Source organism: Eumetopias jubatus, unplaced genomic scaffold (genome assembly GCF_037043125.1).
Source record: "Eumetopias jubatus isolate StellerSeaLion01/CBP00866 unplaced genomic scaffold, mEumJub1_p1.0 scaffold_3, whole genome shotgun sequence".
NCBI lineage: Eukaryota > Metazoa > Chordata > Mammalia > Carnivora > Otariidae > Eumetopias > Eumetopias jubatus.
This window is the reverse complement of record NW_028274809.1, coordinates 34,621,688-34,644,078: the sequence shown is the minus strand read 5'-3', so window position 1 is coordinate 34,644,078 and position 22,391 is coordinate 34,621,688. Positions and strand designations below refer to the sequence as shown.

The 22,391-nt window shown below is 36.4% G+C and overlaps 1 protein-coding gene and 1 pseudogene across 2 annotated transcripts in view; both read right to left on the bottom strand.

Annotated features, from left to right (window-relative positions):
* The window catches only part of TRAK2 (trafficking kinesin protein 2), a 70,412-nt gene that overhangs the window by 30,872 nt on the left and 17,149 nt on the right, over nucleotides 1-22,391 (bottom strand). Inside the window, exons 1-2 of one of the 2 annotated variants that reach the window (XM_028125829.2) lie at nucleotides 17,368-17,475; nucleotides 9,546-9,835 (exon numbers count right to left, since the gene is read on the bottom strand). In XM_028125829.2, coding sequence (XP_027981630.1) covers nucleotides 9,546-9,636 — 91 coding nt within the window. In that variant the 5' untranslated portion in view covers nucleotides 9,637-9,835; nucleotides 17,368-17,475. Of the gene's footprint in view, nucleotides 1-9,545; nucleotides 9,836-17,367; nucleotides 17,476-22,391 lie in introns of those variants that run through there. The other variant, XM_028125824.2, reaches the window with a different exon arrangement.
* On the bottom strand, nucleotides 634-1,785 carry LOC114225950 (hsc70-interacting protein pseudogene; annotated as a pseudogene).

Sequence of the window (22,391 nt, the reverse complement as noted above, 5' to 3'; positions counted from 1 at the left end):
TTATAAAAATTATCCCTTCACCACAGTGTAAGATTTAAATGCATCTGCACAAGGGTGCACACTATACAAAAGGAGTAAGGTTGCTGCTGCCCTGCCAAACACTTCCGGTCCCTACCCAGGTCATACTGCAATACTGGTGGTCCCAATGGTTTTATCCAAATAAATTGTGTTTAAAAAATAAAGCATTTAAAAAGACAAGTCAAAATGCCTCAGAAACCACATCACCAACTCAAACTTCATCTATTTAAATGTTATATCTGCCTCCCACTAATAAACCTTTCACTCAAACTGAGCAATAAATCTTCCACCCTGAAGTATCTTCCTTGCCCAATTAATCCAAAGGAAAAAAACTGAAATGATTAGTAAAGAAAAATGTAGGGACTAACACACCCTTTTAATATGTTTTTAAATATTTTTAAGGTTTAAAAAGTGTTTAAAGTTTGTAATTCCTAGTAGGAAAACATTATCTGAATGAATACCCTAATGGCAAACCACTATAGAATGTTTCAGTTGCATGTGAGGCAGAGGGGTAGGGATTCTCTTCACAGCACCCCAGCTTTCTTCATGAGAAGGTCAGAGGTACACTGGTTTGTATTATTGCGACATCCATTAGGTGATCGTTGCTTTTCCTTCAGCAAGAGCTTTATTTGTCAGAAGGGCATTATGCTTGACCTCCAAATTTGGCTGACAATTTACTGATGAGATTCATAACCTTTGGATTGCTCTGATATTTTGACATATTCACTGGGTTCTGGGCCACATCCTGGAAGGCCACCATAACTTCTGGGTCCTGCATGGCTGTGAAAACCTCTGGATCACTAAGAATTTCATTGAGCCCAGGCATTCCTGCCATTCGAGGCATCCCCCCTGCCATTCCAGGCATTCCTCCAGGAAAATTACCAGGCATTCCCCCAGGAAAGCCACCTGGGAAAGAGCCATACTGAGCTCCTGATTGTCATCCGGCTTCTTCCTCCCTCTGGGCTCTCTCATGTTCTTCCCGAGCCTTCTTAACCCTTTCTATTCTTTCTTTGATCTCTCGCTCTTCATGTTTTTGCTCATACTTTCTCCAGTGTTCAGCAATTTTCTGGGCCCTCGGTTGACCTTCTTTCAGCATTGCACTAGCATCTTCATCGTAATCCAGTTTACAAGCAAGGGCAAGATCATGTGCTGCTTCTTCCCAATGGCCCAGAAGTCTGTGTGCTTTCCCTCGCCACTTATAAGGCTGAGCTGAATCAGGATTTATTTCAATAGCTCTGTCACAGTCTCAAATGGCAGCATTTGGCTTCTGTAATTTGATGAAGACACTGGCTCTCTTGGCATAGAGAATGGCCAAGCGAGGATTCAGTTTGATGGCATCTGTGAACAAGTCAATGGCTTTCTGTAGTTTGCCAACATTTAGGGCATCAGTGGCAGCCACTTTTTTATCATTTGCCTGATCCATCATTTCCTCGGTTATCTCTACATTTTCATCTCCCATTTCTTGAGGGGCATCAGTATCTGGTTCAATCACACCTTCATTGTCAATTTCTAGATCACTTTCCTCACTTGATGGTTCCTCTGTCTTTATGTTTTCCTCCGCCTTCTTACTATCTGTTTTTTCTTCCTTGATATTGTCTTCTGATTTAGTTTTATGAGTGGCAGGTGGTATTTTACCCCCATGCTCTCCACCCACTCCCGCAGGAAGCGCATTTCCTCGGTGCGCAGAACGCTCAGATCCTGCTTACACATTTTCATGAAGGCCCGAAGCTCGCTCACTTTGCAGGGCTCCATGGTCCAGAGGCGGTGGCAGGCGGCAGGCGCGGCTGAGGTTGCAGCCCGATTCCAAGCCCGTGTACTAGCTCAGCGTGATCGTGTAGAAGAGGCTCCAGTGATTTTTATTAATATATGTTGGTACTATAGTTGGTCTTTCTCTAGGTTTCTTTAATATGAAAACTTCTATGTAGAAATAATACCACAAATTTTAATTACATCCTATTTAAAAATATATTGCTTGGTGAATATAACTATGTTTTTAAAAACTAAAATGAATTTGAACAAATTTCTTATTTCCTCCTTATCAGTCTCTGCAGTGTTGCTTAAAAGAGAGTTGATCTCAAACAACATATATGCTTGGGGGGAAAAGGCAACACAAAACAATGAGCAGAAAATAACTAGTTCAAAAAGAATAAAATGACATGTTCTTTAATAACAAAATTGGTACGCTGTGGGAGGATTCTTCAAAATTTAGAAAAATTACATTTCAGTATATTTTTACAGTAGCTAGATTTCAAAAAATTAACATTTTGTGGTTAAATGTTAACTAGTAATGTTAACATTTCAGCACCGTGTTCCAGCACTAGTACTGGAATAAGTACTTTATCATTTTTATTTTGAAAGATGTGGTACATTTGAAGTCCTGAATACCTTTCACATCATACTCTCACCCACACACCTCTAGCTACCTTCTGCATACATCTCTGAACACACTTGGCTTCTCTGCCTTTATGTGTTTGCTCTTGGCTTCCTGTTCCAAATACTGCCCCTCGTATAACACTTCCCAAATTTAGCAGTTTACAGAAAAAGTAAATTTATCCCTTTTAACATGCTTAAAATAGAGAAAATACAAGATGTCATATCAACCCTCACACTTTATAAAGAGATCTGGTATTTCTTTTGTGGGTGGTATAAAGAAACATATTCTAACCCTGGCAAAGAACAACAAAGTTCATTTTAAGAAAGCATATTTTAAAAGAGTAAATTTCTACTACTTGACCTTAACAATGACACTTTAATAAATCAAATACGAGTAAACTGACAATATCACATACCCCTCTTTACCTAGGACAAGCAGTGACTTCATAATCACAAAGATGAGTTACATAATCACAGAGATAAGGTACATTAAAAATTTATTTAAAGAAGCTCTCAACCCTTAGCAGGTCTTTTCAAAAGCCCTAAAAATACAACCAAATTTTATTACTACAAATTCCATGCGATCATCCAAATTTGTCCTGCCGTAAATATATCACATACAGATTGTCAGTTTAATACTTGAAAGAAAAGAAGTTGACTATAAACACATGCCAAGCTATAAACAGGCTTGTGGGCAATTCAGGAAACGAAGAACAAAATTTAACATTCATTAAAAGAGCTTTTATTCCCTAGAAACTGTCTTTTATTTTATTGTAGAGGACAGCTCTTTTAATTGCTTAGCAAATCTTTAGTGTAAATGACATTTTAAAATCTTTACTGCAATTTCCTTCTCTGTCATCTCTTCTTCACCCCACAACGTATTTAACAAAATCGCTAACCATCTAAATTAGAAATTGTCTTTTAATACGCATTAATGAAATTCTGTGAAAATTCAAGGTTACCATTCCCTACTTCCAAAAGGTACTTTTAAAAATGCGTACAAATACATGCGGCGCCTGGGTGGCTCAGTCGGTTAAGCGGCTGCCTTTGGTTCAGGTCATGACCCTGAGGTCCTTGGATTGAGCCCCAACATCGGGCTCCCTGCTCGGCGGAGAGCCTGCTTCTCCCTCTCCCTCTGCCTGCCACTCTGCCTACTTGTGCTCTCTCTCTCTGTCAAATAAATAAATAAAATCTTAAAAAAAATAAAAAAATAAAAATGCATATACAATCAAGGTTTAGTAGATTAAATATCCTTGAGTTGTTCCCTCTATTTGCTTCTGTATTTCTTTTTTTTTTTTTAATGATTTTACTTATTTATTTGACAGAGAGAGACAGCAGGAGAGGGAACACAAGCAGGGGGAGTGGGAGAGGGAGAAGCAGGCCTCCTGCCCAGCAGGGATCACAACCTAAGGCAGACGCTTAACGACTGAGCCACACAGGAGCCCCTCCTGTATTTCTGATAATGTACTATTTACTACTCTCCTGATTATCCAGTCTTAACAACCCTCTTGCTAACATTTTATCTTCCAAATGTCCCCTCCATATGCCCACTTTTTTTTAGCCACTTTGTGTCCATTTAGATTCAAGGACTCCTTTTGTTTCTCTTGAAGAGCCTCAAAATTGGTCTGCCCTCTTACACTCAAATTTTCCTCCATATCTTCATATCCACATTATGTCACTCTCCTACACAGGCTAAAAGACGTCTGAATCTCATCTAGCCATTGGAGAAAAACCTTATGAACAGTTGGGATAATTAGTAAAGATCTTAGGAAGGCCATGCCTACTCTTAGTAGGATTAAATTAATGCTAGAATAAAGCATAGTACAGTATGATCTAAAGTGTGATCTAGAGGCCCACCAAACAAAAATTAAAAACAAGCCTCAAAAGGATGGACCTTATTAGAAAGTAACTTAAGGACCCAACAGAACAAATTTTAACAGTCTTCCAAGGAAGACAACAAAATCTAAACATCTAACAATGTAACATTCAAAATACTCAGCATTTGATAAAAGATTATTAGATATGCAAAGAATAAGTAAATTGTAATCCATTACCAGTTGGAAAATGAGCCAACAGAAACAGGCCTGGTAATGACAAAGGTGATAAAATTTGTAAACAACAATTTAAAAGCAGCTATTATTAATATGCTCAAAGATTTAAAAGGAAAATATAAACTTGATGAAAAGAGAAACAGAAGCTATATCAATCTTTATAAAACCCAAGTAGAACTAAAGTATAATATCTAAATTGAAAAACTCACTGGATAACATTAACAGATTAGACATTCTCCAAAGAAAAAAACAGTAATAGACTTGAAGGCATAGTAATGGAAACTATCTAAAATGAAGCATAAAGGAAAAAAAATAACTGGGGAAAAAATGAACAGATCATTAGTGATTTCTGTCATAGTATCAAACCATCTAACATACATGCAATTGGAGTCACAGAAGAGGAGAAAGGCAGAGCAGAAAGAATATCTGAAGAAATAATGGCTGAAATCTTGCAAATTTAATTAAAACTATAAATCTGTAGTTCAAAGAAGCTCAACTCTAAGCAGAATAACACAAAGAAAATCCAAAGAGAAAATCTTAAAAGCAGAGAGAGAGAAAAAAGGACACATTACATTTGAGGGAACAAAGACAAGAATAATCTCATCAAAAGCAAGGCAAAGTAGATGACAAGAGATGCCACTGAAGTGCATAGTCAACTCAAAACTCTGTACCAGTGAAAACACCTTTCATAAAAGGTGTAACAAAGACTTCCTTCAAACAAGCCTAAAAGTGCAACTATTCATTGCCAGCTGACCTATATTACAAGAAATGTTAAACTTCTGGAAAAAAGATACAAAATGCAAAGTTCAATCTACAAAAAGAAGTAAAAACTGACAAAACTGGCAAATCTGTAACTATATAAAACAATTTATAATTGACTGTTTAAAGTAAAAATATCAATTAATTATGTATATAACATGTAGATGTAAAAGACACAGCAACAATAATACATAGGATGATGAGGGAAACTGAAGAATACTGTTGTAAGGATGTCACTTTATGAAATAGTATAATGTTATTTGAGGATGTACTGCGATAAGTTAAAAATGCATATTGCAAACACAGAGCAACCGCCTAGAAAAATGAGAGGTATACCTACTAAGTCAATAGTGGAATTAAAATGGAATCCTAAACAAAACAAAACAAAACAAAAATCCAAAACGCAGTTCAAACGAGTGAAGGAATGGGGGAAAAACAAAGAACCACTAAGTAGAACAAAGAGAAAACAAATGATAGTACAGAGTCTACTGACTCAACCAAACTGATAATTATATTAAATGCAAATCGTCTAAACACCCCAATTATAAAGTAGAGATCGTCAAACTGAATTAAAAAAAAAACAACGATCTAACCATAAGCTCTCTATAGGAGATGTTCTTTAAATATTCAGGTAAGTTAAAAGTAAAAGGATGAAAAATGCTATCATACTAATTCTATACCAACTCTTTTCAAAAATAGAGGCAGGAATATTTTACAACTCATTTTATGAGGCCAGCATTACTGCAATACCAAAATCAAACAGACATTGCAAAAAAAAAAAGTACAAACCAATAGTTTTCATGAATGCGGCACACACACATACACACAAAACATTAATAAATCAAATCCACAATCTATCAGAAGGATAATATATCAAGGCCAAGTGTGGGTTCTCCCCACAAGGTTGGCTTAAAAATTCAAAAACAGAAAAAATTAAAAATCAACAGAATTCACATTAACAGACTAAGAAAGAAAAACCATCTCAGTAATGGAGAACAGGCATTTGACAAAATTCAATACCCATTCATGACAACAACCTCTTATCCAACTGGGAGAAGAAAAACAATTCTCCAATTTGAAAAAGGCCATTCTAAAGAAAATTAATGGTGAGACTGTAACTTTTCTCTAATACTGGAAATATGGCAAGGATGTAATGTATGGTGATTAACATAACAATAAAAAATTTAAAAAAATATACTGAGATCCTGTACTATTCAAGGCAAGGAAAAGAAATAAAACACATCCAGAATGAAAAGGAACATGCAAAACTGTCTCCATTTGTACACAACATTATGGTTTACGTAGGGAATTCTAAGGAATCCATAAGAAAGTTAATAAAACTAAGCTGGGCTACCCAGGTGGCTCAGTCAGTTAAGCATCTGACTCTTGATTTCGGCTCAGGTCATGATCTCAGGGTCATGAGATCGAGCCCCACACTGGGCTCTGTGCTAAACATGGAGACTTCTTAAGATTCTCTCTCTCTCTCCCTCTGCCCCTCCCCTACACCCCTTCCACTGGCGTGTTCTCTCTCTCTCTCTAAAAAAAATTTTTTTTTAAATAAAAAAATAAAACTAAGTAAAGTTGCAGAATACAAGGTCAATATATAATCAATTTCATTTTTATACACCAGCAGTAAACACCTGGAGAATGAAATGAAATAAAAAATGCCATTTACAGTAGCAGAAATAAATATAATTTTTAAGATTAAATTAAATAAAATGTGTAAGACCTGTAAAATAAAAACTACAAAATACTGTTAAAAGAAATTAAATAAGACCTAAATAAATGAAGAAATATATCATGTTCATGGACTGGAAGACTAAATTGTCTTAAGATGTCAATTCTCTGGAGTCTATGTAATTTACCATTCAATTGGAAATTGACAAGCTGATTCTAAAATTTATGTAAAGATGTGAAAGATCTCGAATGGCCAAAATAATTTTTGGAAAAAAAAAAAGAGCAAAGAGAGTTTATACAGTTACAGAAATCAAGACAATGTGGTATTTATGTAAAGACAGACTTAAGAATTAAAGGAACACAGTGAAATATCCAGAAATAGAACCACACATGCATATGCAAGTGATTTTTCAATGAAATTACCAAGATAGTAATTACCAAGATAGGGTGAAAGACTTTTCAATAAGTGGTGCAGAAACAACTAAACATTCAACTGAGAAAAAAATTTGGACACTAACCTCATTCCATATACAAAATTAAGTATAAAATGGACCACTCACCTAAATGTTAAAACAGAAACTATAAAACTTTTAAAAGAAAACAAAGGAGGGTGCCTGGGTGGCTCAGTTGGTTGAGCGTCTGCCTTCAGCTCAGGCAGGTCATGATCTCAGGGTCCTGGGATTGAGCCCTGTGTGGGGCTCCCTGCTGAGCAGGGAGCCTGCTTAGATTTCTCTCTCCATTCCCTCTGCCCTCCCCCTGCTCATGCTCTCTCTCACTTACTCTCTCTCTCAAATAAATAAATAAAATCTCAGGGTCCTGGGATCAAGCCCCGCCATCTGCTGGGCTCCCTCCTCAGCAGGGGGTCTGCTTCTCCTTCTCCTTCTGTGCCCTCTCTCTCTTTCAAGAAATAAATAAAAAATCTTAATAAAAAAATAAAAGAGAACAAAGGAGAATATCTTTGTGATCTTGAAGTATATGAAGATTTTTTAGAAACAACACAAAAAAACATTAAACTATTATGAAAGCAAAAATTGAAAACTAGACTCCACCAAAATTTAAAACTTTTGCTCTTCAAGAGGCATTATTAAGAAGATGATAGGGCAGGAGCCCCTGGCTGGCTCAGTTGGTAGAGCATAGGACTCTTGATCTCAGGGTTATGAGTTGGAGCCCTACACTGGATGTGGAGATTACTTAAAAACAACAATAACAAAGATGAAAAGGCAAGCAGATATGGGAGAACCCATTTATCTAACAAAGGATTTACATCTAGAATATATAATAAAGACATTTACAATTCAATGGTAAGAAAAACTTTACAATGAGCAAATTATTTGAATAGACAACTCAAAATAAGATCTAGAAATGGCCAAATAAGCACATGAATAGATGCTCAACATCATTAGTCATCAGGGAAAAATAAACCCACAAAGAGATACCAGGACATACCTACTAGAATGGCTTCAGTCAAAAACACTGACATTACCAAGTGTTGGTACGGTAGAACAGAGGTCAGCAGAGCAGGCTCTAGCCTGCTGCCTCTGTCTGATTTTATAAATCAAGTTTTATTGGACCACAATCACATTTGTTCTTTTATATATTGTCTACGGCTGTTTTTCTGCTGCAACAGCAGAGTAGCTGGCATTTCAGCAATAAAAATGACTGAACTACTGATACATACCACAATGTGAATAAATCTCAAAAATATTTTGCTGTACAAAAAAGCCAGACATGAAAGACACAGATTAATTTATATGAAATTCTAGAACGAGCAAATTTTTTCTATGGTGACAGAGAGCAGATCAATGGTTGCCAGGGGCCAGTGGTTGAGAGAGGGGGGCTGTGGGTACAAGGGAACTTTTGGCGGCACAATAAAAATGTTCTACAACTTGACTGTACTAGTAGTTACATGAGTGTATTATATATTTGTCAAAACCAAACTGTGCACTTAAAATGGGCACATTTTATTGTATCTTAATGAAGAGATTACAATAAAGCTGAATAAAAAATGGAAAAAACTTTGGGTTTGGATGGATTTCAGAATTTTTTGGAGTTTTAGAAAAGTAATGCTATGTGTGTACTGTATGATATATAACAACTCCAACTGGTTTTGTAGCAGCACCCCATATTTAAATACATCAATACACTGTCAGCAAACAAATATTCACACTAAGTGAAATAAGTCTAGAAATAGCTACAAAGGTCAGGTTTTGTGCACCAGTGAATTTTAGAACCAAAGTTTAGAAATAACTTTGGGTGTTCAGTTTTTTTGATTTGGTCTTACAGATAAGGGCTTATGGGACTATAGCTGCATATGAATACCTGTACGTCCTGAGAGCTTCTGAAGTGTCACAGACTGTTGTCAGGTGTTTGCAGGGTATATAAAAAAGCAACTCTGTCCTTGTGGAAGATACGAATAGAAAGACAAGAAGGGAAGGTAAGTATGATGCAGGTCCCGCTGACCAGGGCTCACACGTTACAGAAGAATCCGACATAGACAACATATAACACATAACGCAGGTTTTGATAATTCAGTAGGAGACCAGGAGGAGGAATGATTAATTCAGTCGGTCTCTCAGGAGATCAGGCTGGAAAGTGAGGCCAGGGTTTCATCATGGCAGATTTTACATGCCAGGAATAGCTCTTCAATATTTATTAAACTGGACTTACCAGTGATACTCTCTGAGTCTCTGTGATTGATATTCATGAGGTTTTCTTCACCTATTGGTGATGTAAAAATGGCATTCTGTGATTGACTCATGCAGGATCCTTTCTTGCTTTGGTTGACAAGGACAGCTTTGGTATGAATCAGAGTTAAGGAAATCCATTAAGCCATTCAATAACAAAATGGATCTGGTTGTACAGATATTTTCTTTTAAACAGCTTTTTTCTGATGAGTCAAATGACATCTGCAGCAATGAGTGCTCTCATGTGATTATCATACCCTGGAGAGTCATGACCTAAAACAAAGAACACATCAAGTGACTTTAGAATTCAGCATACTCTTTAATAACTGCAGTCCAATTACCTGGAATCTCTGTCATTAAGAATGTTTTCCTAGTGATACATACAACATGGATAAATCTCAAAATAATGATGTTGGATGAAGGAAGTCAGACAAGAAGAAAATATATATGATTCCATCTACATAGAATTCTAAAAATATACACCTACCTACAGTAACAGAAAGCCGATCAGTGGCTTCCTGGGGCTGGGGAAGGGATTACAAAGGGGCAGGAGAAAAGTTTTGGGGATGATGAATATATTCATTATTGTGGTGTATGGTGGGGTTTCACAATTATATACACATGTCAAAACATATCAAATTGTTCATTTGAAATACGTGCAATCTAATAATAAATTATATTAATGTTTAAAAAATTTAAAGATAATCAACTGTTTAAAGTAAAATAATAATAATAATAATAATAATAATGTATTATGGGGTCTACAACATATGCAGAAGTAAAATGTATTACAATAATAGCACAAAGACCAGGAAGAGAAAAATGGAAATATACTGTTAAAAGGCTTTTATATTATACAAGAAAAAGTAAAATATCTCTTGAAGGTAAACTGTGATAAGTTAAAGCTGTACACTATAAGCCCTAAAGTAACCAATAAAATAACTCAAGATTTACAGATAATAAAACCAACAAGGGAGATCATATAGAATAATATATAGAGTTTCTCAACTCTGACACTACTGATATTTGGGGATAATACTTGGTCATGTGCTTTGCAGGATGTTTAGCAGTATGCCAGCAAAATTCTCTCCCCAGACCCTCTCCCAGTAAAACCAAAAACGTCTCCAGACATGGCCAAATCTCCCCTGGTAGGCAAAATCATTCCCAGTTGAAAAGTACTGATATAAAAGATGCTCAACTTCACAACTAAATCAAAATGTAAACAAACTATTTTTCACCTATTAGATTAGCAAACATTGTTTTATTATATTCATTGTTGGAGAGGGTGGAAAAGCAGCACTCATAATGTTGATAAAAGTGCAAACTGGTACAAGCTTTCTGAAAGGCTATTTGGCAATGTCTATCAAACTTTTAAGTGCACATACACCATAATTCAACAATTCTACCACTAGGAATTTATAATATGGATATACTCATTAAGTATGACAAAATATAGGCACAAGAATGCCCATATGGTATTTTTTTAAAGCATAAACACACGACTGGAATGAAAATATCCATAAAGAAATGCATTAATAATGGTACACAAACGAATGTAATGCATTAAATATGTGTGTGTACTTGTTATCAGTTAGGAAAACTGTTCAATACCAATTATAAGCCTGGCTTTATATCAAAAGACAGTCTCTACCAAATAGTCTCTACTTAGCAACTTGCAGCTTCTATTTGTGGCTAATTCATTCTCATGCATACTATTTTTAGGCATTGTAAACACTCAGTGTTTTATAAGAGTTACCCCCCAAAATGGAAAGGAACAAAATAAAGGCATTAAAAGAGACTGAAAAATGGTCACTGAGGTAGAACAGAAAAGCACTCTTAGTAGATACTAGGAAAGAGAGTTTCAGAGATGAAATGGACAACAGAATTAAACATTACAGAAAAGGCAAAGGAGAGATTTGGTTTAAAAAAGGGGTACTAGGACCATAAAATCAGTATTAACCTTCTAGAAACCAGTTCAGCCAAGAAGTTAGGCCCAAAGCTAGGCTGCAAGGAGTAAGGAAGTGAGGTGGTAAGAATGGAATTTACTGAGTACAGACCAGGATTTCCATTACCAACTTTCAGGTGTACATGGACCAGTAAAATTTCAAAAACTTTTGTGGTTATTGGCATAGGGTTGCCTTTTTGAAAAATACACTTTGTAAGGAAAAAAGATAAAATGGAATAAACAGTTCTTCCTAAAAAAGGAGTTTATAATTTTATGTTGATATAACAAAAATTTAATTTTTCTATATTTGAATTCAGAAAATTTTAATAAATAAAAATTTTTAAATTCTATACTAAAAGGCAACTTAAGGAATAGGAGAAGATATTTGCAAATGACATATCTGATAAAGGGTTAATAGCCAAAATATATAAAGGACTTATAAAACTCAATACTCAAAAAAAAAATAATCCAATTAAAAAGTGGGCAGACATTTTTCCAAAGAAGGCATACAGATGGTCAGTAGACACATGAACGGATGCTCAACAACACTCATCATCAGGTAAATGCAAACCAAAATTATAAGGAGATATCACCTCACACCTATCAAAATGGCTAAAATCAACAACACAAGAAACAACAGGTGTTAGCAAAGATGTGGAGAGAAAGGAACTTTCTTGCACTGTTGGTGGGAATACAAACTGGTGTGGCCACTGTGGAAAACAGTATGGAGGTTCCTTGAAAAGTTAAAAATCTTATGATCCAGCAATTGCCTTACTAGGTATTTACCCAAAGACTACAAAAATATTAATTCAAAGGGATACATGCACCCCGATGTTTATAGCAGCATTATGTACAATAGCCAAATTATGGACACAGCCTAAGTGTCCATCAACGGACTGATGATTGGATAAAGAAGATGTGGTACACACACACACACACACACACTGTAATATTACTCAGCCATAAAAAAGACTGAGATCTTGTCATTTGCAATGACATGGATGGATCTAGAGCATTATGCTGAGCAAAATACATCAGAGAAAGACAAATACCATATGATTTCATTTATATGTGGAATTTAAGAAACAAAACAAATGAACAATGGGGAAAAGAGAGAGAGGCAAACCAAGAAACAGACTCTTAACTATAGAGAACAAACTGATGGTTACCAGAGGGGAGTGGGGTGGGGGGAATGTGTGAAATAGGTGTTGGGGATTAAGGAGCGCACTAGTAATGAACACGGGGTGTTGTATGGAAGTGTTGAATCACTATATTGTACATCTGAAACTAATATAACACTGTATGTTAACTAACTAGAATATAAATAAAAACTTTTTAAAAATTCTATTCTATATGTAACTGTTTTCTTGAACTATGTCTGTCAATACAGCAGTTTACACTAGCCCGTGCAAAATGAAGTTAATACTCAAAAGTATTTTTTTAGGTACTTTAACTCCAGTTGTCAAAAATTCATTTTCATATCCAGGATCAGTCTACTGTATGCAATTGAATTCTTCCCCGTGTACCTTATTGCCCAAATTGCCATTCTTAAATCAACCACTGCAAGGGGAATGGAACTAAAATTGGATAAAATCAATAAAGATTTATCTGCCCACCCCCACACCCAGAAATTGGGAGGAGGAAGAAAACAACCTCCCCTGAAGTATATGACCACCAGGTATTTGAACAAAATCTCAACTAGGGGTTCCGCCATCAAAGAAGTGAGGGAGGAGACCACCTAAGTCTTTAGGTCACATATGATCTTTACCAAGGTCTTTTAAATTATAATACTCCAGAGACCCCGATTTATAGATTATAAACCCAGCAGTATATTTTTAAAAATAGAACGGCAATACAAATATAAGAATAAACATGGTAGTGTATAAGAGGCCTAGTGCATGGTCAGCAAACTACTGCCTGAAAGCTGAATTTGGCCTGCCACCTGTTTCTGTATAACCTGTGGGCTAAGAATAGTTTTTATATCTTTAAATAGTTGAAAAAAATCTAAGTTAAAATGTTTCATAATATGTGATAATTATATGAAATTCAAATTTCAGTGTCATAAATAAAGTTTTACTGAAACACAGCCAGACTCATTTGTTGGTACACTGTCAACTTGGTTTTTTCATGCTACAATGGCTGAGCTTAGTAATTTAATAGAGAACTTACAGTCAGGCAAAGCCTAACATATTTACTATCTGACCCTTTATAGAAAAAGTTTGCCAACTGATCTAGTAGTAAAATAATTCAAGCATCAAATAATCATCTGTCCAAAGCAATGATTTCCTAGATCAACTTCTTAAACAGGGAATACACTACATTTAGATACTTATAATTAGATCACTACCTCTAGAAGAATTTCAGTAATGAACAGACTTCTACTTTCCACACTTACAAGTGTATTTAAAGTTATTTCAATTTCTAAGAAAGCATTTTTTAAAACATAGTAAGTTACAAATTTGCTTGTGAAGAAAGAAGTAGAGAGAGGAAGATAAGGAAGAAAGAAGAGAGGGAGGAGGAAGGGGATGAAAAGGGAGAGAACAGAAGCAAGTGCTTCTCGTACTGGTCCAAGCTGGTTTTTAAACAGAACTCTGGTTCTTAACCATATTTTAATCAAAGACCATTGTGAAAATCTAATGATAACCTTGGGACATTCTGCCTGCCAGCCACTTACCCACTAGCTGGTTTAATCTTTAATATTTACATTAGCATTCATATTTTTTCTTTTTGTAAATTTATATGTATTACACAAACAGAAAATAAACTGTGTAACTTTCAACTATGGACTCTAGATCTTTGTTCTAGAGGATTGCTTTTTAATTAGTTTTGGAGGTAGTGCTAATTGTTTAGTATTAACTCTGAATACAAAAATAAAGAAAACCAAGTTGAATACAGAACTAAGTCCATCTTCAGAGTCATGCAGGAAGAATCTAGACCTCCAGGGTAATCCAGGAACCTGCCTAACATGAAGAGTGTGCACCAGGTCAGGGATGATTCATTTGCAAATGATATGTTCTTCCCAATGGGTATGCCTTGGTCTAGATCTGAGCTCCTCGGTAGGATTAGTGTGGAGTAGCAATGCTGAGTATAAAACAATGTATGCACCTTGGCATTAGACAAGCCTGAATTTTCATCTTATTTACTGGTTTTCTGACTCTGGCACATTATTTAACAGTTCTTCATTGTAAAGGTGAGAGTGATAATTAACTACTCTTTATAGGGAGGGTCAGGTATGAGAACTAAATAAAAAAAAGATGCCTAGTTTGGTACTTGACATACAGTAGACACTAACATGCTCATTCCCTTCAGCTTCCCCCTTTTGTTTGGGCCTGAAGAAAAGATGATGTCTTCTGCCTAATATTAAATTTCTGGCTCAACAGTCAACCCTAAGCTCAGAATAGCTACCCTGTTTATGTAATAGATACAGTTTAAAGATTGAATAGTCTTCATATAGAAAGAAAAAAGGACTAAGCAATAAAGTAACCAGTGCCTTATAAAGCAAGAAAACTACTGAGGGAGATTACTACTGAAGCTCATTTCTTCAAGGATTCTGGGGGAGGGCTGTTATAATAAAAGCCTTAACTATAGTGCATTTATTCATAGCACAGTAGCTATATTAGTTTCCTATTGCTGTTGCAACAAATTACCACAAATTTAGTGGTTTAAACCGGCACCAATTCATTATCTTACAGTTCTGGACATCAAAGGATGGAGTGATTTCAATGGACCAAAACCAAGGTATTGGCAGGACTGTGCTTCCTCTGAAGGCTCTAGGGAAGAATCCGTTTCCTTGTCTCTTCTAGCTTCTAAGGCTGCATTCCTTGGCTCAGGGACCCTTCCTTCACCTTCAAAGCCCGTAGCACAGCATCTTCAAATCTCTCTGCTTCCATTGCTACATAACCTTCTTCTGACAAATCACCCTCTACCTCCCTCATATAAAGACACCTATGATTACATTTAAGGCCCAACTAGATAATCCAGGATAATCTCCCCATCTCAAAATCCCTTCTGCAAAATCTCTTATGCCATATAAGGTAATATTCATAGGTTCCAGGGGATTAGGATCTGGGTGTCTTCAGCAGCCATTAGTTAGCCTACTACAGTGGTTAAGAACATGGATACTGGAGCTAGACTGCTTATAGTTGAGTCCCAGTTCCACCACTTACTAGTTGTAGGATGGACAAATTACTTAGTCTTGTTTTTTCATCTGCAAAACGGGCCTAATAACAAGGTCTACTTATTTGGTTGCTACGGGGATTAAGTGAGTTATGAGAGGATAATAGGAACACCTATTACAAGAGGGAATTACAAGAGTTAACACATGTAAAGCTCTTAGAACAATGCCTTAGATTACAGTAAATGCTATGCAAATATTAATTTTTATTTCTATCATCACCAAATAGTACTATTTTATTGTCTTTACTGTTACTGTGCCTTATACAAAGTTGGGAACAATGTAAACCCTACTCTTGACCACTAAATGGCATCTTCTCTTAACATAAGAAATCCTATTGACTTCCTGCCCTGTAACAAGTGATGTTAGTTTAGTGCCATTAATCATTTTTCTTTCTACCTCTGGATGTATGAATAAAACAGAAAGTTTGCAGAGCCAGAGTCTTAAATGTAGTAGAGACTTCTGGCTAACTCTGGCAAGCACAAACAGCACATTTTCAGTGCCCTTCCTAGTTTTTACAACATATTCTTAGTACTTCCTTGAGCACCAACTATTTTCTATGCTCGATCTTTATTCATTCTTTTCAGGAACAACTTCACGGCTTTTCTTCAATCAACCAAGCATGCGTTATTTAACAAGAAGCCAGCCTTTCTAATTCATGCACATGTAGGAGAAAATAGAGTAAAACAGCCAAGTGACTTATTTAAACAAGAATAAGACTTAAAAAGAACAACCAAAACATGTCATTGATAGAAATATTGCTGAAGAAAACAACACGGCTAATGATTTAGTTTAGCCTAGCCATGGAAACAAAATGGTCAACAGTGTATACCAAAATATAGGTCCTGTGCCTTAAAAAAAAATCTTAACTACTTCCTTAAAACAGCCAAAAAAGCCTTATAGAAAAGGCTAAAACAATTCAGAGAAACTTCATCTTAACAGAAGCACAGAGCCTAGAATTAAAGTAAACATAAAAGACTTTTTAAAAAGATTTTATTTATCTGTGAGAGAGAGAGCGAGCACAAGCAGGGGGAGTGGCAAGCAGAGGGGGAAGTAGGCTCCCTGCTGAGCAAGGAGCCCGATGTGGGACTTGATCCCAGGACCCTGGGATCATGACCTGAGCTGAAGGCAGATGCTTAACCAACTGAGCCACCCAGGTGTCCCTAAATAAAATCTTAAAAAAAAAAAAAAGAGTTGGAAAAAAAGGGGGGGGTGTCACCACCAAAATCTAACCTGAGGAGTGAACAGCAGAGCTCACAACGGCAGAGACCACATACCAACACCAAGTCTAGCTGCACTAATATACCCGGGTATATTATATTGGCTATATTCGGCACAGCTGTTCTACCAGCAGTTATAAAGTTCACCCTTAGGAAATAGGAATTGTGCCCCGCAAATACTTTGTCCCTTTTTTTAGTGATCTTTTTTAGATTTAAAGATCAGTAGGGTTGGGGCAGCCTGGGTGGCTCAGTTGGTTAAGCATCTGCCTTCCGCTCAGGTCATGATCTCAGGGGCATGAGATCAACCCGCTGGCCTCCATGATCAGCGTGGCATCTGCTTGAGGTTCTCTCTCCCTCTGTCCCTCCTCCCTGCTCTCTAACACATACATACATATATACATACACCTTTAAAAAAAAGATCAGTAGGGTTTCAGAATATGAAATATATGGAGGCAACTCTACTTACAAACAGACTGGATTCCAAAAGGCTGTTAAATCCATTAGTTTCAAAGTCCAAAACCATGAGTGAGATTTAGGCTTACGGGCTCCGCATTGCCTCCTAACTATATAGTTTGAGCATTTTCAAAAACTGTCCAGTTTTGTTTACAATGAACATTTGCTGAGCAAGGCAACCCCTCCCTGCCACAATCTCTACCAACATGAGAAGGGAGTGAACCTCTGGCAGCTAAGGAATCCACACCAGAGCTTCACCTGCAGATTAGGAAAAACAGTGAACCCATGGTGCCATCTGTGGTTTTTGATAAGTTTCCACAACAGCACTTGCATTCACCATGCTTAGTCTTTAAATTCTTGAACTCCTAACTTTAACTGAATCTTTGACTAAACAGGCATCCCACTTTAACAATGACCCTCTGCCAAAACCATTTCAAACATTCACATTTCTTCACCTTCGGCTGTCAATTGCACAGGTACATTGTTTTTCATGGCCTTCATAATCACTTATTGTCTAATCATATATTTAACATGTGTCATTTTCTCACTTTCAATTTTTTACACTATGTCTCCTTTTGTGTCCATTAATCAATCACTAGCATTTCTTTTAGGGACAAAATGGGGTTTGTAATATTTATAAAATACCTCAAAACTATATATAGATATAAGACAAACATGCTACAAATAACAGTAATGGCTGAGTTGAAAATGACCATCTGATGACGATCAGCAGAGCTGAATCTGCTCTGGAGCATACTCTGTCTCTAGCCAGAAAGTTCCTAAATTATACATTTTAAGCAGATGAGTTTGCATTTAAAAAGATTTATAAGAAAGTAAACCTACCGTGCAAGAACAGGGCTTTTTATCCTATACATTTAGGATATAATTTTAGATGTCTTGTGCTTGACATTTCATTTCAAGCCAAATATTAAAGGTCTAAAGAAAATTTCAGCCCGATGTCTTGTTTGCAAAGGATAATGAATTTACATTCATCCAGCCTAAAGTAATCTAGCCCAAACTACTGAAGTGGAAAGGGACACTGTTTCTCTGTACTTTTCTCAACAAATAGTGAGTAGCAAGAGAATGTGTGACAGCTAATAAGTATTTGTGATTCATCAGGGTCTTCAAATCACTAAGAACTAAAACCACCACAGCCAATACTGAAGAAGGTTTTCTAGATAAGGAACCACTTGTGAGTCAATGATCAATTTTACAGAAGAGCAGCCACATTATACAACTGTAGCTGCACATTCCCTACTTTACCTTTTATAAAGTTAGGCAAATAATCCAAAAGCAAAAAAATATTACAGACTTTTTCAAGAAAGCAGGGTCTAGTCATTATCAAAAGCCATTTTGTTTCATATTTCACATTTATATCCTCATCAAAGTATAATGACAGTAAACAAAACAGTACCCCAATTATGAGGAAAATGTTAAATCATACTTCCATAACTACTCTTTAAGAAGTTATGAAAACAGGATTTAAAAGAAAATATCAAAAGATAAATTTTACCCATCTGGAAAATCACACATCCAATGTGCTGGAGTACAACTATGGCATCTAATAAAAGGTTATCATTATCATTGGATTTTATTTTCAAATCTTAGAAGTGCAATATTAACAATATTAAACACGTTAGTAGATGTGTTTCCCTTTCCAATTCGACCTTACGATGAATTACATATATTGGTATTCAAAAGTTAAATAGCACATTTGTATTTGTAATGGACTATGAAGTAACACATACTATACAACTCACTTATTTTTTACAGATTCTTATTTAGTTCTCCATATTCCCTAAATAGTAATATGAAAATTGAGAAATACATCATTAGTTTTTGATGTGGTGATCCAGGATCCACTGTTTTCGTATAACATCCAGTGCTCCATGCAATATGTGCCCTCCTTAATACCCATCACCAGGCTAACCAATCCCCTCTAAACCCTGTTTGTTTCTCAGAGTCCATAGTCTCTCATGGTTCATCTCTCCCTCCGATTTCCCTCCCTTCATTTTTCCCTTCCTTCTCCTAATGTCCTCCATGCTCTTCCTTATGTTCCACAAATAAGTGTAACCATATGGTAATTGACTTTCTCTGCTTGACTTATTTCCCTTAGCATAATCTCCTCCAGTCCCATCCATGTTGATGTAAAAGTTGGGTATTCATCCTTTCTGATGGCTGAGTAATATTCCATTGTATATATGGACCACATCTTCTTTAGACATTCATCTGTTGAAGGGCATCTCGGCTCTTTCCACAGTTTGGCTATTGCAGACATTGCTGCTATGAACACTGGGATGCATATGGCCCTTCTTTTCACTACATCTGTGTCTTTGGGGTAAATACCCAGGAGTGCAATTGTTGGGTCATAGGGTAGTTGTTATTTTTAAATTTTTGAGGAAGCTCCACACTGTTTTCCAAAGTGGCTGTACCAACTTGCATTCCCACCAACAGTGTGAGAGGGTTCTCCTTTCTCCACAACCTCTCCAACTTTGTTTTCTTTCCCTGTCCATTTTTGCCATTCTAACTGGTGTAAGGTGGTATCTCAATGTGGTTTTGAGCTGAATTTCCCTGATGGCTAATGATGATGAACAATTTTTCATGTGTCTGTTAGCCATTTGTATGTCTTCTTCAGAGAAGTGTCTTTTCATATCTTCTGCCCATTTTTTGACTTGATTATTTGTTTTTTGGGTGTTGAGTTTGAGAAGTTCTTTATAGATCTTGGATACCAGCCCTTTATCTGTAGTGTCATTTGCAAATATCTTCTCCCATTCTGTGGGTTGCCTCTTTGTTTTGTTGAGTGTTCCTCTTTGCTGTGCAGAAGCTTTTTATCTTGATGAAGTTCCAAAAGTTCATTTTTGCTTTTGTTTCACTAGCTTTTGGAGATGTATCTTGAAAGAAGTTGCTGTGGGCGATGTCAAAGAGGTTACTGCCTATGTTCTCCTCTAGGATTTTGATGGATTCCTGTCTCACATTGAGATCTTTCATCCATTTTGAGTTTATCTTTGTGTATGGTGTTAGAGAATGGTCGAGTTTCATTCTTCTGCATGTGGCTGTCCAATTTTCCCAGCACCATTTATTGAAGAGACCGTCTTTTTTCCATTGCATGTTTTTTCCTACTATGTCAAAGATTATTTGACCATAAAGTTGAGGGTCCATATCTGGGCTCTCTATTTTGTTCCATTGGTCTATATGTCTGTTTTTGTGCCAGTACCATGCTGTCTTGGTGATCACAGCTTTGTAATATAGCTTGAAATAGGGCAACGTGATGCCCCCAGCTTTTTCTTTTTCAATATTTCCTTGGCAATTCAGGGTCTTTTCTGATTCCATACAAATTTTAGGACTGTTTGTTCCAGCACTTTGAAAAATGTCGTTGGAATTTTGATCGGGATGGCACTGAAGGTATAGATTGCTCTGGGTAGCATAGACATTTTAACAATGTTTATTCTTCCGATCCATGAGCATGGAATATTTTTCCATCTTTTTGTGTCTTCTTCAATTTCTTTCACGAGTGTTCTGTAGTTCCTAGAGTACAGATCCTTTACCTCTTTGGTTAGGTTTATTCCGAGGTCTCTTATGGTTTTTGATGCTGTTGTAAATGGAATCATTTCTCTAATTTCTCTTTCTACAGTTGCGTTGTTAGTGTATAAGAAAGCAACTGATTTCTGTGCATTGATTTTGTATCCTGCCACATTACTGAATTGTTGTATGAGTTCTAGTAATTTGGGGGTGGAGTCTTTTGGGTTTTCCACATAAAGTATCATGTCATCTATGAAAAGAGAGAGTTTGACTTCTTTGCCAATTTGAATACCTTTTATTTCTTTTTGTTGTCTGATAGCTGTTGCTAGGACTTCTAGTACTATGTTGAACAGTAGTGGCGAGAGTGGGCATCCTTGACGTGTTCCTGATCTTAAGGGAAAGGCTCTCAGCTTTTCCTCATTAAGGATGATATTCGCTGTTAAAAATAGGGACAATCACAGTACCTTTCTTCTAGGTTATGGGGATTAAATGAGTTAATATTTATAAAGCATATATAACAGTGCTTGAACAGTAAACATTATTTATGTGTTAAATAGAATTTAAAAGTTAAATAAAGAGGTAGAATTATAAAATACCAACAATATCAGGGTGCCTAGGTGGCTCAGTGAAGCATCTTATTCTTGATTTCAGCTCAGGTCATGATCTCAGGGTTGTAAGATCGAGTCCCGATTAGGGCTCCACGCTTAGTGGGGAGTCTGCTTGAGATTCTCGCTCTCCATCTCCCTCTGTCCCTGCCCCCTCCCTCTCTCTCTAATAAATAAATAAATTAAAAAAAATACAAACAATACCATTTCATGATACCTGGTTATCTGGACATAGAAGATTCAGAATTCAGATCAGTTCCTACCCTCCCATATTGTTAACAGCTCTACTCTCAAAAAGTACATGCTCTTATAAAAAGCATGGCTATATATCTCACCCGGAACTGCCACCTAGCAGTAACTCAGGAGTTCTAACAATTCTTCTTACCTAAAGTAATCCTTTCTTGTCACTAACTACTGGTGTTAGGGAAACTCTTTACAAAAATTTCCCCAAATAAAAAGCCCATGGTGAGAATGTATGATGGGAGTATAGCCATTCAAAGGAACCAACAGAAACTACGTAGTCATATTAAGTATATATGTCCCCTAAGATCCAGCAATTTTGCCCCTGGTAATTACCTATCTCAAAGAAATTCTCATATCACCCTATAAAGAGACATGTAGGAGACTGTCTCCTGTATTGCTGTTAGTGATAGTAAGGTGAGGGCCTACTTCCTAGAGAGCAGATTGGTAGAATGCAATGGATACATACATGGAGCAACACAGCCCCAGAAATACAGCGCTGAGTGAATAAAGCAAGAAGCAAAATTAGAAAGCTACCATATTGACATTTACACAAATTTTTTTCTGCATTAAATTTATAAGCATATTAAAATGCTTGCCTTGTGGGCTGGAAAGTGGGGGAAATTTGGAGCAAGGTATTGGATAAAAGGGAAATTTAAAAAAAAACTTATGG